The 17,327-nt window shown below is 33.6% G+C and overlaps 1 protein-coding gene across 1 annotated transcript in view; it reads right to left on the bottom strand.

The window, feature by feature from the left end:
* Nucleotides 1–17,327, bottom strand: part of HDAC4 (Histone deacetylase 4) — a 153,952-nt gene that overhangs the window by 28,235 nt on the left and 108,390 nt on the right. Inside the window, exon 5 of the mRNA XM_023156375.2 lies at nt 4,295–4,528. Within this exon, the coding sequence (XP_023012143.1) occupies nt 4,295–4,528 (234 nt within the window). The remainder of the gene's footprint in view (nt 1–4,294; nt 4,529–17,327) is intronic.

Below are 17,327 nucleotides of genomic sequence, written 5' to 3'. Positions count from 1 at the left end.
CATAGTCTTAATTATATGAATGAACAATGTGTTTTTTCTTATAATGTTATCCAGATTGGTACTGAAGAGCCCTGAAGCAAGTCTCTTAAGGCAAAACATCGATGTCTACCAGTGAGGATGACAGTGTTCCATGTAAGTGAAATTTTTACCTTTCATTTAGTATATTGTGTAGGAATCCGGTGAATGATATCCGATTCAATTCTATAACGAATGTTTGGAATATAAACTGAGTAGAGAAAAGCGTTTTTTGTATAATTCAATGTTCATATAAAAGTATTTGTTTAAAAAGAATTTTTCTTTCGTGTACCTCAATGTTTATATGAAAGTAGCTGTTTCAGGACGGCTTTTTCTATCAGTTTGTGTCTGAAAGTTACTTTATTGCACGATCTACACATACACTGTGTATCACTTCTCATGGAAACACCCCCGTATCTTCCGTAATATTCGAGGTAGAACGATGAAACTCTCAGGACTGATGGAAATACTCAAAATGCACCTACCACCTGAATGGGGTTGGCCAAAGTGATATACACTGCCCGCCACTCGCGATGGAACACCCCATTTTACGGTAAAACATATAAGGGGGCAAAATTGGCTCAAAATTCCTTCAGATTCGTGATCAGGACTACCAACTTACTACGTATACACTTTTTTTCCTGAAAAAATTTCAGTCCAGAAAAATCCGAATTTGTCTCACTTCTTATGGAACCACCCCCTTATCTTCCGTAATATTCGAGTTGGAAGGATGAAACTCTCAGGACTGATGGAAATGCTCAAAATTCACCTACCATCTGAATGAGATTGGCTAGAGTGATATACACTGTCCGCCACTCGCGATGGAACACCCCATGTGGGCATGCATGCGTTCAAACCCAAATTTTTACATACTTTGCACGAAGAAGATGAAATCCTCCGTATGGAGTATTGTTTATGGATGCAGGGAAATTATCTCAGAAAGTTAATGTGTGGTGTGGTATCCTGAACGAAAATATTATCAGGCCATTTTTTTTCGATCAAAATTCAAACGGACGACTATTGGTTGATTTTCTCGAAAATGCATTTTCCGATGTGCTGGAAGAACTACCTTTGGATGTGAGACACAGCATGATTTTTCAGTTAGATGGTTCACCAGTTCACAATAGTGGCATAACAAGGGTTTGGTTGAATAGGAATCTACCTATGAAATGGATAGGACCCAATAGCCCTCTCGTAGTATGGCCACCACGATCCCCAGATTTAACTCCACTGGATTTTTATTTATGGAGAAACTTGAAAAATAAAGTTTATAAGGATAGGCCAACAAATAAGGAAGATCTCCGTTCAAGAATTATACAAGCATGTAGAGAAATCACATCTAGAGAACTGAGAAGAGTTGGAGGAAATAATAGAAGGCACATAGAAAAATGTCTTCGATTGGAGGGAAATTTCATAGAAGGCACGAAAATATAAAATTGTCAACAGTTAAATCATTTGAAATTGATTGTTTTGTTTTTTAATTGAAAATGTGATTTTGAAAGTAGTACTTCGAAAGAATTTTGAACTACATAACATTTTTCGCCACAAAATATCCTTGTTTTTTTTAATAATGGAAAAATGTTAACTAATATTAACTAACATTAACCATCCTAAAACCTCACTGATTACATGTTTCCGATCCTCTTACAAAATTACCATTTTCTCTCTTATTGAGAAGGAATAACTTTTCTGACAACAAAATAAAAAATAAATTATTTATGTGAAAACAAAAGTCGAGTTTCTCTTGAACAATTTCGTTCATGTTTTGATGTCAAAACGAAAAAAAATCTACTTCAATTATTACGGAAGATACGGGGGTGTTTCCATGAGAAGTGAAACAAATTCGGATTTTTCAGGACTGAAATTTTTTCAGGAAAAAAGTGTACTCGTAGTATGTTGGTAGTCCTGATCACGAATCTGAAGGAATTTTGAGCCTATTTTGCCCCCTAATATGTTTTATCGTAAAAATGGGGTGTTCCATCGCGAGTGGCGGACAGTGTATATCACTTTGGCCAACCCCATTCAGGTGGTAGGTGCATTTTGAGCATTTCCATCAGTACAGAGAGTTTCATCGTTCTACCTTGAATATTACGGAAGATACAGGGGTGTTTCCATGAGAAGTGAGACACACTGTATATGCATAGAGTTACTTCTTTAAAAATTGATTACTTCCTTCCTTTCTTTCGAAGATTCCCACATTTTTTGTATCAAGATGGAGTAGTAGAAAACTAAAAACTTCATTTCCCACTAATTTGAAGAATATTGGCGAAAAAAAAATTCTCTAGAGTATATTCGAAGCCATTAGTTTCAGACCATTATATGTAAGCAGTATGAAATTTCAATTACTTTTTGATTGCTTGTATTCATCGGCTACTGATGTGAAAGTATTAAGGATAAAAAAGATTAACACATGGGTACTTATTCAACCCGAAATTCACCAAAAACAATTCTGTAACTGTTAACAAAAACGAGGAAGTTAACAAAACCTTGCATATAGCTATGTGAACAAAGGATGCAGTCCTTATTCTTTTTGAAATATTTCATAACCATGAATAAGTCCGCCTGTGATAAATTACTTGTTTCTACCTCAATATAACGTTCCTGGACTAAACACATCCTCATCTGAACACAGACATTAAATGCTTCGATGTACTGACAATGACACATATCTCGTGACGTCTCAATAACTTTTGACAAACGAAAAGTCGCGTATCTCGATGACATAAAATGCTATCGATTTGACATTTTTGCCATTGCATTCTGATAGACGAGAACTACCGGAAAATTTATAAAACAATGAACAAAATTAGATTTGACTGAATGGCCATATTGTATGAATGTTATATGGGAAGTAACACATATAATTCCTAGCATTAATGGATTTTCACTGCCCTTGAACCAAAAAAAACTTTTGTGTTAGTTTGAATAAAAATTCATGATGACTATGATGCCATATTCGTTATAGAATTGAAACAGCAATCAGTCATGGTAACACTACACAATGTGATATATCTGTTTCAAATATGTTTTCCGTTAACTAGCTGTCCCACCCCTACGAACGACAACCCTCAGAAAACGAAACTTGATATAAAATGTCATTAAATAGAAAACAATCATCCTTAATGGTGTACTTCGAAGTTTCGGAACAAACTACTTGTCTTATCACATCATCAGCACCGTTTTGGATGGCATTTCAAACACGTTTCTTTTATAATATTGCGACTTTTTGTCACCGGAAGAGATAAATCTGCTTTTGTTTCCATAAAATTATGTATTCCTAGATATTCATACAGTTATAATTGGCATTATAAGATGGATTTTAATTCTTTAATTTCTGGAAGTCTTACACTTCTTGGAAGTTATCATCATCTACAATTGCAATTAATACATTTGAACATTGAATGATGAAAATGATAAGAAAAATAATGAAAATGACAAAAAATTGCTGTGAAAATACAGGTCCGTATTTGAAATTTCAAAGTTGATAGTGGCACAAATCACATATAAAAAATTTATCAACATATTCCTATCGCTAATTGAATGTTCTCATGACGAAGTTCAAATACAGCAAGCGCCATACGTGATGGCGAGCCCGCCCCCATGCGCACAAACTCATTTTCAATGTAAACTCCACTACAGCCTTTCAAGACATACAAATGCCTCCAATGCTGATGGCGTTTGGCATTATCAGAATAATTTGTGTTGTTTCTGAAAAAAAAAAAAGATCGTCTAACAAAAATCCAGTCATCAAGAGTGTATCATTATATAATATTTTAATGAACTGTACCATACCTATAATACTAAATAAAATATGAAAAGAAATTCCAAAGAAGTCATGTTTCATTTGTTACCCTAATTAAAACTAATTATAGGTACGACACTGGCCAGTAAGATGCTTATCGTAATCTAATAGTAATTTAGTTGGGAGAGTCTATACCTGCGCGATCGCTTGCCATCACGTTTGGCGCTTGCTAAATATTTTTTTCAATATTTCTGCGTACAAAAAAGATACAGCCCTAAGTATAATTTGGCTATGAGGCCTGAAAATGCATCTTCAAATCAAATTTACAGGGGTTGCCTCCTCGCTATGTAATGTAGTTTAGAAAAGTGGTATTCAATATCTCTCAATGTACATAATTATTTTGTTCACAAGTGTGAATAATGTTAGTTTGGTGGTCGAGTAGACAAGTGTAAAAAGTTATTTCAGGATTCAACATTAGCAAACAGTTTTCCAAACTTAAAATGATTCAAGAAATGGTTTCTGAAAATGAGTTTTTACCTGGAAACCAAACCAGTTTCAAGTAACCTCGACCAAATACTCTGCAATCTACCAGCATGTTCAGGATGTAGGGCGTTATTTCCGCAAACGCATGCGTGTTTGAGCATCTGGTTATCGTAGGCGAGACCAGTAGTAGGAGTGGAAGAAGCTCGCCGCCTCGTTAACGTTGGTCCTTCCCCAGGCGGTCCAAGGTGTACAACAGGAGAACTCAGCGCCCTCGATAGCGGTCGTATACTGAAATAATTTTTAAATGTAAATTTGAATAAACATAATGTGAAGACATCGATGAGTGTTTTCCTACAAAAAACTAGTATTGTCCTCCATTCCCCCATAGGATGTAATGAATGGATTTTTTTGCTGGTATCTTTTTGGCAACACTGTTTTTGACAGATCACGCGTGAATCGTGTCTTGTGTCATTGTCAAACTTGTTCACTTTGGTCTATAATTTAACCACGAATCGACTTACGAATAAACAACGCTTGCAAATTATTGAATTTTATTTTCAAAATTCATGCTCGGTGAAGAAAGTGCATCGTGCACTTCTTCCAATTTATGGTCAGTTTCGTCGGTCTACCGAAGGAGCTATTCGGAAGCTTGTGACTAAATTTCGAACCCAGTTTACATTATTGGACATTAAACCACCAACACGCATACGTAGAGTGAGGACTGAAGAAAATATTGCGACTGTATCCGCCAGTGTTCGTAATGACCGTGAAATGTAGATTCGCAGCAATTGGGCCTTTGTTACTCCACTACGTGGAAAATTTGGGCGTAAATCCTTATAAGATACAGCTGGTGCAAGAACTGAAGACACACGACCTCCCACAACGTCTAACATTTGGTGAATGGGCACTGGCAAAGTTGGAGGAACATCCACATTTTTATCGAAAAATTATGTTCAGCGACGAGGCTCATTTCTGATTGAATGGATACGTTAACAAGCAAAATTGTCGCATCTAGAGTAAAGACCAGCCACAAGCATTGCAAGAGCTACCGATGCATCCCGAAAAAGTCACTGTTTGGTGTGGATTATGGGTAGGTGGCATCATCGGGCCGTATTTCTTCAAAGCCGGAACGTTACTGTGAATGGCGAGCGCTACCGTGTGACGACTGACGACTTTTTGTTGCCCAGAATGGAAGAATTGGACATGCCTGACACGTGGTTTCAACAAGATGGTGCCACATGCCACACGGCACGCGAAACAATGGCCCAATTAAGAGCCGCCTTCGGTTAACAGTTTATCTCACGTTTGGGGCCCGTCAATTGGCCACCTAGGTCGTGTGATTTAACGCCTTTGAATTATGTCTTGTGAGGTCATGTTAACGCGGTCAAGCAACAACTGACGCTCTGGAAGCCAATTTTAGAGCATTTAATACCGGTCGATGTTAGAGAGAGTGTGCCAAAATTGGACCTTGCGCATGGACCATCTAAAGCGGAGCCGCGCACTACATTAGCATGAAATCATCTTCAAACAAACATTAAATTATATTGATCGTTCTATCGATTCCAATTAAAATTTCATCAATTTTTTCAAATTTTTTGTGTTGTTTTGAAAATCAAATCCTACACCTCTTAAAAAATCACTCTTTAGGTAATGTCCAGTATATAAAAGTAGGGAATAGCTATCTGAATTGCTCAATATCATTCAACTAAATCATTTAAATTAACTTTAAATATACATTTTGGAATGTATAGTAGAATTAAACGATATTGTGTACACTTAAAGTTAGCGGCACTCTCAAAGGCCAAAAAACAAATAATAGAAATGAACCGGCTGCAAACTAGTCCACGTGGACTGAAGAATTGGCGGTTCGTATTGGATAATTTTTACTAACCGAGTTTTATGATTGGCTGAAGAGTCATACAATTAAATTTGAAGTCATGTTACGGTGACTTATAGAATGCGGAGATGGTTTAGGAACTGATCGCGATTTGAGTGTGCAGTTATAATTACTTAAAATTTTTGTTATCAGTTGAAAATGTTGCGTATTTGGACAAGTACTAATAGTAATAACGAGTGTGATAACAACGCATACTTTTTCCAGCGACTGATTCTAATAGCGATGGTGAACAATGCGAAAAACAGATACCAGTGGCCAGTGAATAAGATTCGGATATATTTGAATATTGAAATACAGAAAGTATTTTTCAATGTATATAAGAATAAGAATCTATGAACGCAAGACGTGATGAGATAAAGGATTACCAAAACTTTTAGATGTTCATCTAATAAAATCATTGAAAAAAACAATAAGGAATAAATTGAATGCTTCCGGCCATAACGTGAGCTGCTTTGACCAAACTCTTCAGAATTGGATAAAGTAGGACTCAGATTTGAAATAATAAACCAACGTCAAGCAGTTATAGGAATTAGAAGAATGATGGAATTGCGTTACAAATATTTTTGAGGTCCAAATTTTGATTTTTGAAGTCAGAATTTCCAAAAGAGAAATATTAAAAATTTGATGCCTTTTTATGTTTCCGTATGTATATAGGCCTTTTTTAGCAGATTCCACTATTGCTATCTCGGAAATGGTAAAACCTACAAGGTCGGTTGAATTAAACGAAAGTTTCCTATTCAGGAGAAAAGGTATAATTTTTTTTCATATCAGTGGTTGTTTTTCAAATAGCGCTAATATATAGCAATATATAATGGTGCTATATCTACGTGATTAGATTAGATCTACGTAGATTCATAAATATCGGATGTGTTAACTGAAATATTCATTATCACTGACGACAAGAAAATCTCTTCCTGCATAGAGTTAAAAATTTCCAAAATAAATTGGAGTTAACGCTTGGTTTGGTATGTAAGACACAAAGATTATAGGTCCCTATTTTTTGTGATATCTTTTATGGGAAAATTGTAATTGAAATTCTTGTCGGAGACTCCAGTTGAGTTGCTGGAAAATTTGTCTTTGAATATTCTGAGAAAATATCAGTACTTTCAACACGATGAAGCTCCGCCACATCGCAGAAATAATTGCATATATGTTCTCAATATGACTATGCCAAGACAATGGATAGGAAACAATGATCTCATTAAATGGCCACCACGTTCACCTGACCTGACCCTTCTGGACTTTTCACTGTGGTGCTTCATTAATGACAAGGTATTCGGCTCAACTTTTGGCTATATTGACAAATTAAAAGAAAACAATAAGGAAGGCTTGCGTTGCTATAACTTCACAAATGCTAAAAAATTGCTATAAAAAGACTATTGCAAGAGCAATTATGTGTTTGTACGTTTAATGAGATATCGTGAATGACGTAAATTGTTATAATTTTTTTCTATTTGTTACCTGAAGTTTGCTTTGAAAAAAGGTTGAAAAAGACTAAAATGGTTTGACCACCGTCCTCTAACAGTCAATTGAGGGACATTGTCTTTCAGCTGCAATATATCGAATAGCTGTTCATATAGGAGCATTAAAATTATCAACAAGGTCATATAATTGAAATTCACTCTGTGAAAGAAATTAAATACTTAGGTATATATATATATATATATATATATATATATATATATATATATATATATATATATATATATATATATATATATATATATATATATATATATATATATATATATATATATATATCGATAGACATCTGAAATCGGACGCTCATATAAAATATACTATTAAAAAACTCCAATGAATAATACTACATAGATTTCGACTACTCAAAACATGTTTACCAACGAAGGAAGTAGAAAAACTTTATTTCGCCTTAGTGGAACGTCACCTGAGATACGGTATTACAGCGTGCGGCTCAGTTTTGCGGGTACATTTAAATTCATTAGAAATTATTCAGAGGAGATTTTTGAAACTAATCTATTCGAAAAATGTACGCTTTCCAACAGATCGAATATACAGTGCATTTATTGACATTTAACTACATAATATAAAGTAATAAGCTTGAAGTCAGTTCAGAAGATGCTCGAAATGGTTGCCTTGAACTTCTTGATATATGAACAGCCATCCAAAATTTCACGCCGAACATTTTCGAACACAGTAACGTCAGTATCTCTACAAATATTTATTATTCTCTGCCTCATATCCAATAATGAAGCAGTTTCAGTTTCATACACCTTTTGCTTCAAATAGCCCCATAAAAAAGTCCAAAGGTGTCAAATCTGGCGAGCAGGCTGGTCATTCTGTAGGACCTCGATGGCCAATCCAACAACTGGGAAAAGTAGTATCCAAATAGTTTCTTACTTGTCTGGTGTCACCACCACATTGGTGCTCCATGCAATACAATATTCATATCGAATTCATTAGGATTCGCTTCGACGATTTCAGTGACGAGAGGGCCAATAGTAGTTTCCAGCACATTCAAATACAGTTCCCAAGTTGAATTTTGATCAATAAATAGAGGTTCTACAATATGGTTTCCTAATATTCCTGCCGAAACGTTAATTTTTTTTTGTATATTGGGTATGCGTTTCCCGAAAAACGTGAGGGTTGGTGTCACTCCAATAACGGCAATTTCTTCTGTGAACATTGCCGTTTAAAAAAAAAGTATATTCGTCACTAAAACAAATATTGTGGAGATAGGTAGGATGCCTTGGAATGGTTTCAGTCATGATTTCGTAGAATTCTGTTCTTCGTTCAGGGTCATCTTCAGTTAATTGGTGTATCATTTTAATTTTGTATGGATGATACCTATTCCTCTTTAAAAGTCTCCACACAGTAGAAGGAGACATCTCACAAACATTCGCGACGGAATAAGTAGACTGTTCAGGATTTACTACCATCCCACCAATTATTTGCACTTGCTGTTCTTCGGGAATGGACGGATGACCTGGGGGCTTTTTGTTATGTACACTACCGGTAGTTGTGAATTTGGATACAAGTTCCCTCAAATATTTTCTACAGATAGGACGATCCGGAAAACGTTCATTGAAAATCATTTCGGTCTCGTGAAAGTTACGCGTCGCATCGTAAATAAAAATCGCTTCAAATTTTTCTTCCAATGAACGAGAATTGACCATTTTAGAGATTGGTGACGTGGTACCTTTCTACTAGTAAAACCGAAAACTAAATGAGAATATTCTAACTGAACAATGATGTTCAATGATTGTTGTTTTTATAAAGAAAAAATTAACAAACCTTATCGGGTTGTGAGAATTGCCATATGGCAGATAAAAATGAATATTTCTAGAAAAATCAATATTAATGTGTTTGTCTTCAGGAAATTATTAAATGTTCCGCCATTTTGCGGTTGGTGAAGATATTGACTTCATATTCTAGGGTTGTGATGTATTCGTCAGGAACTTCAAAATGATCTGTCCATTTAAATTTTTTCCCAGATGGCGCTCAGCCGCCATCTTGAAAGTTTCATCTGCCAATTTCACTAAAATGAACTATACAAAGAATGTTATGTTATGCACCTCCGGCAGCTATATTATTTTTGTACACATGTAAAATATCACTTTAGTAGTAGAGCATACTCTTTAGAGCATACTCTACAATTCTCTGGAGAGAATTGTATCTCGAATAGCTCCTTAGAAATAGACCGTACTTGGCTACCCATCTTGAAGAAAACTTTGGATAGTGGCGAAATGGCAACAAACTGATATCAGAGAGTACCTTGTATTACATCAAATGTTTCAGTTGTCAATCAACAACATTGACATAATTTCATATTTCAAAACTTCTTTGACATCTGTCGAAGAAGTAAAGAAATAAGCTATCAAAAAAGGAATAATTGCGTATATATTCGAATTTTTTTTATCCATTTCTGAAGACGGAGGCAGATTTTGGCCTCCGAAACGTAAAAGATAAGTATTATTTCTTAATAATTTTTTTGATAAATACGACAAGTTACTGATAAATAGAAGATTTTTCTTTGTGAAAAATACTTTGATTTTTACGCAGTAACTTATCGGGGTAAACTAAAAAGTTTGCCCTTCTACACTTGTATAAAGTTCTCCATTATAATTTTTATATTTTTTCAGATTGTGCAAGGTAACAATTACCCAAAAAAGGTCGATAAAAAATAAATATCATCATATAATATCACCTATACTGTTGATCTTAACTATTTAATTTCAACTTTTTTTAGTGTATTATTATCATATTATTTTAACTATTTTATTAAATTTCAATCATCATTTATATTCTTCGTGATGCAATATTATGTCTTGTATTTTGTATTATTTTTATTACATGAAACGCATTCAAAATAGTCAAAAACAAACCTTATGAACGCAAGACGCGATTTGATGCGAGATTACCAAAACCTTTAGATGGTCATCTAATAAAATCATTAAAAAAGAACAATATACGACTGTTACAAAAGCAATGAGATTCCTACAGTTGAAATCATAAGGAAGAAATTGAATACTTCCGGCCATAACGTGAGCTGCTGTGACAAAACTCTTCAGAATTGGATAAAGAAACTAGGATTTAGATTTAAAATAATAAACAAACATCAAACAGTTATGGAAAGCAGAATAGTGGAATTGCGTAACAAATCCTTAGAACAAATAACTAAATATAGACAAGAACAACGGCAAATTTTCTATTTGAACGAAACTTGGTATGATACTCACGACACAGTTACGAAAGGGTGTTCGCGGTTTGCACTTTTCTTGAGTGCTCTGTCCACAAATTTTCCTTTTTGATTTATATCATACCGCACAAATGTGCGGTTAGCTCCTGTTGGTGACACCGTGCATATGTGAAGTTTTTCATTTTTGGTAACCAGTTGTTGTCCGTCTTTGCAATTGGCTGCACCGCGCTGATGAGGCCAATAGCCAGAAACACGTGTCCGCAGTTTGCACCTTTTTTGAGTGTTCTGTCCACAAATTTTCCCTTTTAATTTATATCATACACGCTATATACAATATCATATCATACACACTATATATAATATAGTTATTGTGATTCTTATATAATAAAAAATTATTTACCTCCCTCACTATTTTATTAAAGGGGAACTGCTGGAAGGTAGGGGACACTATATCGTTTACTTGAACTATACCAAAACGCTTATCAAATAAGTATGTGAAGTATCTGATTGGTTGAATCCAACAATCAAATAACAAGTTACCACCCTTCTGATTTACGATTTTATTTTATTTGTTGTATCAGCAGGATGCTCAAAATCGATAGATGTAAATGTTTTTTTATCTGATCGCTATCTGTACATGAAAGATATTTGAGAAAAACTATTATTGAAGGTTTATATTAATGCAATAAAACACAACACTTTTTTCTGTGCGTGCTTATCTTAAAAACGGCTTATCCGTATGTCAACTCACGTCAAGATTTGTTGAAAAAAATAACCATTGTAGAACTATTTTCTTTTGAATAAAAGATAGGCAAATACATGAGAAAATTTTTTGCTGTTAGAAAATCTGAGAAAACCCAAAACGGAAATCCTCGCGAACGAAGTCACAGGCAACAGCTAGTATGAATAATCTGTAATGCATGATCTTAAAACAATGTATTAACGCTTAATAATCAAAACTCCTTCGCTCTCGTCTCTATCTCGGATTGGGCGATCTTTGTCGGGCGTCGGCGTTGTTCCCGGTTGGCTGTCCTTGTCACGTTTTTCTAAAAATAGCCACAAATCGATAAAGTATAAAGCGACCACCTTACATTTACGAAAATAGCATCGGAAACCCTCTCGAAACCTGCGATGCTAAGTCGCAGAAAACAAAAACAACTCCATAACGCTCCCCTCTCTGGTGCCAATTCTGTTTCATCAGTGTTATTTTCATTTTGGGTGTCGTTTACAGAAGCCATCATCTCGTGAATACACATTCACCAGTTTATTATGTGCAAACGACATGTCCCAAACAACTTGTTTTACAATTAACAATATTGGGTGATTTAATTATATATGTGAAGGTTTTCTATTTTTGAGTACCTTCTAATGATCGCGATAGAAAAGGTATATTCTCCGAAAAAATCATTCGTGGATCTTCTATTCGAAACAAAAAAAAAATCTATATATAGAGGTATTACCGCCATATACTTGCAAGTCAAAAGTAAATAAAAAAATTATAAATCCCAAAATACTCTTGAAACAGACACTGTTGTATAGAAGATACAGGGTTACGCAACTAGAGACAAATATAATTTTTTCTAATTGGACCTTTGAGACTCTTTTGCTTTTTTTCATGAAACTCTATACTCTATGCATTGCCTGTTTTTTAGATCAAAACTGATATAATATTTGGAATGTTTTTGACTTTGTTATCAAAAAGGTAATATAATGTCATTAACTGAAGGTCATTAGTCCTACTTGAGGAAGCTATTCTAAAACGAAACTCGTATACTAAGGTGTCAATTTTTCGTAAAAAAAGTTTTAGCTTCTCCATCTTGATACAAAAAAGTGGGAATCTTCCAAAGAAAGGAAGGAAGCAATCAATTTCAATAAAGTTATTCTATACAGAGATATGTAGATCATGCAAAGAAGTAACTTTCAGACACAAACTGGAAGAAAAAGCCTTCTCGAAACAGCTATGTTCATATGAACATTGAATTACACGAAAAAAAAAAAAAACTTTCGAAACAAATACTTTTATATGAACACTAATTATACGAAAAATACTTTTCTCTATTCCGTTTGTATTCAAAACATTCGTAATAATAATAACAATAATATGTTCTTTATTTAAGATCCAAATACAAATGAGAAGTACAAATTGAAAGTTCAAATAAATAACGAGATGCTCGATAAGTAAGTGAATACTTCTTTCGACATACAAATTTGGTGTGAATAGGCATATACATACATACATTGAAATAGTTAAACAAAAACATAGAATGAATAACATATTAAGGTATTCGACTACGAACATATTCAATCGTAAATGTAATCAAACATGTATAACTATTATAATTTGTTATTATACTTAAAATAAAATAAAATGAAAGAACAAACACTATAATATAATACAAAGACACAGTTCAAGATTATTTAGCTTTCAACCAGTTCTGTTTAATATAATATATCAATCGTTTGTATTCCTGCTTGATAAGAGTGAGACATAGGTATTTAAAATGGTGTTCAATTTTCATTTTCCTTGAAATGAAAATATGAAAACAAATAGTATAATACAGTGACACAATTTTCAACTAAGCGAATATCAAACTTTCAAGTTTTCGGTTCAGTTCAATACAATATATCAATAATCTATAAACCTGTTTGCTAACAGTGATACATCGGTATTCAAAAGGTTTTGAATTTTCATTTTCCTTCGATTATTTCAGTAACTGCTGTTCTAGGCATTTTTAGAATGTTTTTTTTTAAATTCTTTCTTGAAAGTAAAAATGTTTTTGATGTCGGTTATTAATTTGGGAATAGAATTATATACTTTAGGTGCAATGTATCTTTATGACCTTTGACCAAACGATTTAGCCATGTGAGGTACTATATGTTGATTTTTCTGGTGAGTTTCGTAATGGTGAGTAGGTAGCTGTGCCTGATTCCGCGAAGTATGATATTTCAAACCATAATGGAATGGATTCACAGGATTCATGAAACACTATCATCCTGACTGGTAGACATCCGATGTTTGGCTCTTCAGTACCAAATACGGGTAACATCATAAGAAAAAACATTCAATTCGTTCATAAAATTACGACTTTTTGTCAATGAGTTGAATCCACTCATGTTATCGATGACAGTACGTAAATGATATTCATTCGCTTATTCGCATTCCCAGCCATAGGAATCTTGTTTAAAGTGAAACGATATGTTTTTAGGATCAAGATGGAGAAGTAGAAAGCCAAAAGCATTCTTTCCCAAAAAACGTATCAGTATGTTTCAATAATGTCATTATTGTATATTCTATTTGACTTCTTCATTATTCATTTCACGTGATTGTAAATTGCCACCATTGTTGAGATTTCAAATGAAAATATAGGAAGCAGAAATAAACCACGTCAAAGTTATCAAAAATTGTTAAATTCGAAACAAATTTCAACTTCAGAAAAAAGGTTATCAATTCGACACATCAAAGGTGAAATATCTAAAAAGCTTAGTTATATTATAGTACATTTCAGAAAAAATATCAAAATGGCTGAAACCAAACTAGTTCTATGGAGGAATCCACACGCGTTTCACCAACCACATTGGCCTCTTCAGATGAGGAAAACTTGTTATGGAATAAACTATATATTTTGCGAAATAAAAACAATATTAAGGAAATATTTTTTATATCATAATTTTTATTGCTCTCTCATATTCTATTGAGAAAAAATGAAGTATGAAAATTTATTTATTTATAACAAATTTTTCATACACTTTGATCAAGTAGGCTTAGGACGATGAGGCGATAAAATAGAATGCAAATCTTTACTGGTAGCTGTCAAATTTTGATTCAAGCAGTAAAAACGCTCTTCAATTAGTGGTTTATGTTCAGTTTTCAAATATTCGCAATGGGGTATGAGAATAATGAAAAATGGGATATGATAGTCTGTTTTATACAAACCGGGAAAAATACAGAAGCAGCAAGCAATTTGTTTCACGAGAGGTATCCAGAGAAGACAACCTTTTAGATACTTTTTGCAAGATTAAGATGGTGGTCATTTGAAAAGAAACAGCCAGAATTTTATGAATCAAATAGGGATAAGGAGTTGGAAGAAATAGTCGATTTACGAACTGCTGAAAATAATCCCAAAACGTCAACGCGAAAATTTAAAATATCAACAGGCTTACCAATAACTAACGTTAGTAGGATTTTGAACACAAATTCAAGCCATGCATGACCAGAAGAGTTCATCAACTCACACCAGGAGATTTTGAACGCCGCACGGCTTTTTGCCAGTGGTTCTTGAAAAGTTGTAACCAAGTGGGTGTTTTTTCGAAAATTGTATTTGAGCAGATGAAGATCACGTGAGCAATGTCGGCATTTTCAACCACTACAATTCTTATACTTGATGGGCACAACAAAGTCCTCATTCTATTTTGGAGCAGAGAAGTTTTTAGTGTGTGGGCAGGTGTTTTCAGGAGTAGAATTATCGGCTCATTCATTTATAATGGCACTCTCACATCTCAGAGGTATTTAGAAATTTTAAAGCAAAATATTAAACCTCTTTTTGATGAACTGCCACTAATGTAGCCTCAGAAAAATATATTCTCGACAAGACGGGGCTTTGCCGCACAACACTGCAATTGACACTAATTTTTTGGCTGCAAATTTTGGTAATAATTGGATAGCCAACCAAAGATCCAACCGTTGGCCGGCCAGGTCACCGGACCTAACGCCTATGGACTTTTACCCCTGGGGAAGGTGGAAAGAAAGCGGCAGTGATGCAAAGTTTCGCTTCTTTAACTCCTATTGAACTCATTAATTCGGCAAAAAACGTTCAGAAAAGGTGTCACCTCTGAAGGAATATATTTCATTGTTTGTTCTTTATCATTATTATTATTATTATTATTGAAGTTTCTTTTATGAGTAGTAAATATGGTACCTATGAATTGTTATGGAAACTCTGCGTTTTAATTACTGAAAATCTTTCTCAACATTTGATAGCTACTATTAAACAATTTCTTTCTGTTTTATCGCCGCGTCGTCTAAAGCCTACTTGATCAAAGTGAGCGTTTCAAAGTCTACATCAAAAAAACTAATAACTCTGTATTTCAAAGACGACTCTAGCTAACATCAGGTGTGCTACATTTTTGGAAAGGTAATTTTAGGCTGTATTGAAATATGCAGGGATATACAGGGTGTCTCATTAAAATAACAGTTTTCCATCAAAAACTATTGATATCTCATTTGAAAAAATAAGTTTTTCACATCATTAAATTCTTCGTAAAAAAGTGCTTTGGAAATATTTTCATAGAAACAAGAAACAGAAACGAAGATAGATGTCGATACGCGATTTTCACCATTGAGTTTGTCATGATGATACGTTGCTTATGTGTAGCGATATGAATTTAGATAGAGCTATTCATAAAATGGATAGGATTTTAGGAGCGGTAAATGAGTATTTATGCACTAACAAATACACGTCACAAAACCAAAAGCAATGATATTCACCACGAAATATAAATACAGTTCTCTAGATATCAACGGTATAAACTTCAATATTAATAACGAAAAAATTCAAGTTGTGTCATCAGTCAAATACCTTGGTTTTCAACTGAATAATTTTTTAAATTTTGACAATCACTTTGAATATATACATAAGAAAATATCGAAAAAACTATATTTTTTCAGTAGAATAGCACGAAATTTGTCAATGCAGTCCAAAGTAACAGTTTACAATACCATTATTGAACCACACTTTGAGTATTGTGCGTCATTATTATTTTTATTTAACCTCAATAAATTAAATATGCTGCAAAAACTACAAAATCGAGGGATGAGAGTAATCTTGAAAACAAATCGCCGTACTCCCATAAAAAGTATGCTTGATTGTTTGAACTGGTTATCAGTTGAAAGTAGACTCTACTATTTTACAATGACTCTAGTATACAAAATTGTAAATGGAATGGCACCAGAATATTTTAAAGATTACATCAAATTCAATAAAAATATTCATAACTATAATACAAGAAATTCTAATAATATACATATAAACAGACCGGCATTCGGAAGTACCATGAATTCGTTAATTTTTAAGGGCTTCCATGAGTTCAATGAATTACCTGAAGAAATAAAAAAATATACATTTTAAAAGATTTTGAAAGAGCACTATTACAAAAGTAATAGAATACAAATTGTATAGTTATGTGGAATCATTTGGGACATTATTGGCTATCATTTATTGTTTTTTCATTTATTGTTTTTAATAAATGAAGATACAGAAGTCTTCATATGTAATATTCACTGTCTGGCTACATGCTAGTTTAAATCTCAAATTGTTTAAATTTGAAATTTTTTACATACATTTTTTTTTTATATTTCATTGTGCTAGTGTTATTATTACACTCATAGATATGTATATCAGGTTTCCTATTTCAATAAAGATTATTATTATTATATTATTATAAAATTTGACTTTCAAAGCCATCAGTTTTCATCCATCTAGTTTGAAAACAGGAGTTTCCATTTAAAAGTGTCC

Source organism: Leptinotarsa decemlineata, unplaced genomic scaffold, assembly GCF_025532065.1.
Source record: "Leptinotarsa decemlineata unplaced genomic scaffold, Ldec_3_MD MMD2_tig00026340_RagTag_RagTag, whole genome shotgun sequence".
NCBI lineage: Eukaryota > Metazoa > Arthropoda > Insecta > Coleoptera > Chrysomelidae > Leptinotarsa > Leptinotarsa decemlineata.
This window is presented reverse-complemented; position numbering and strand designations above follow the sequence as displayed.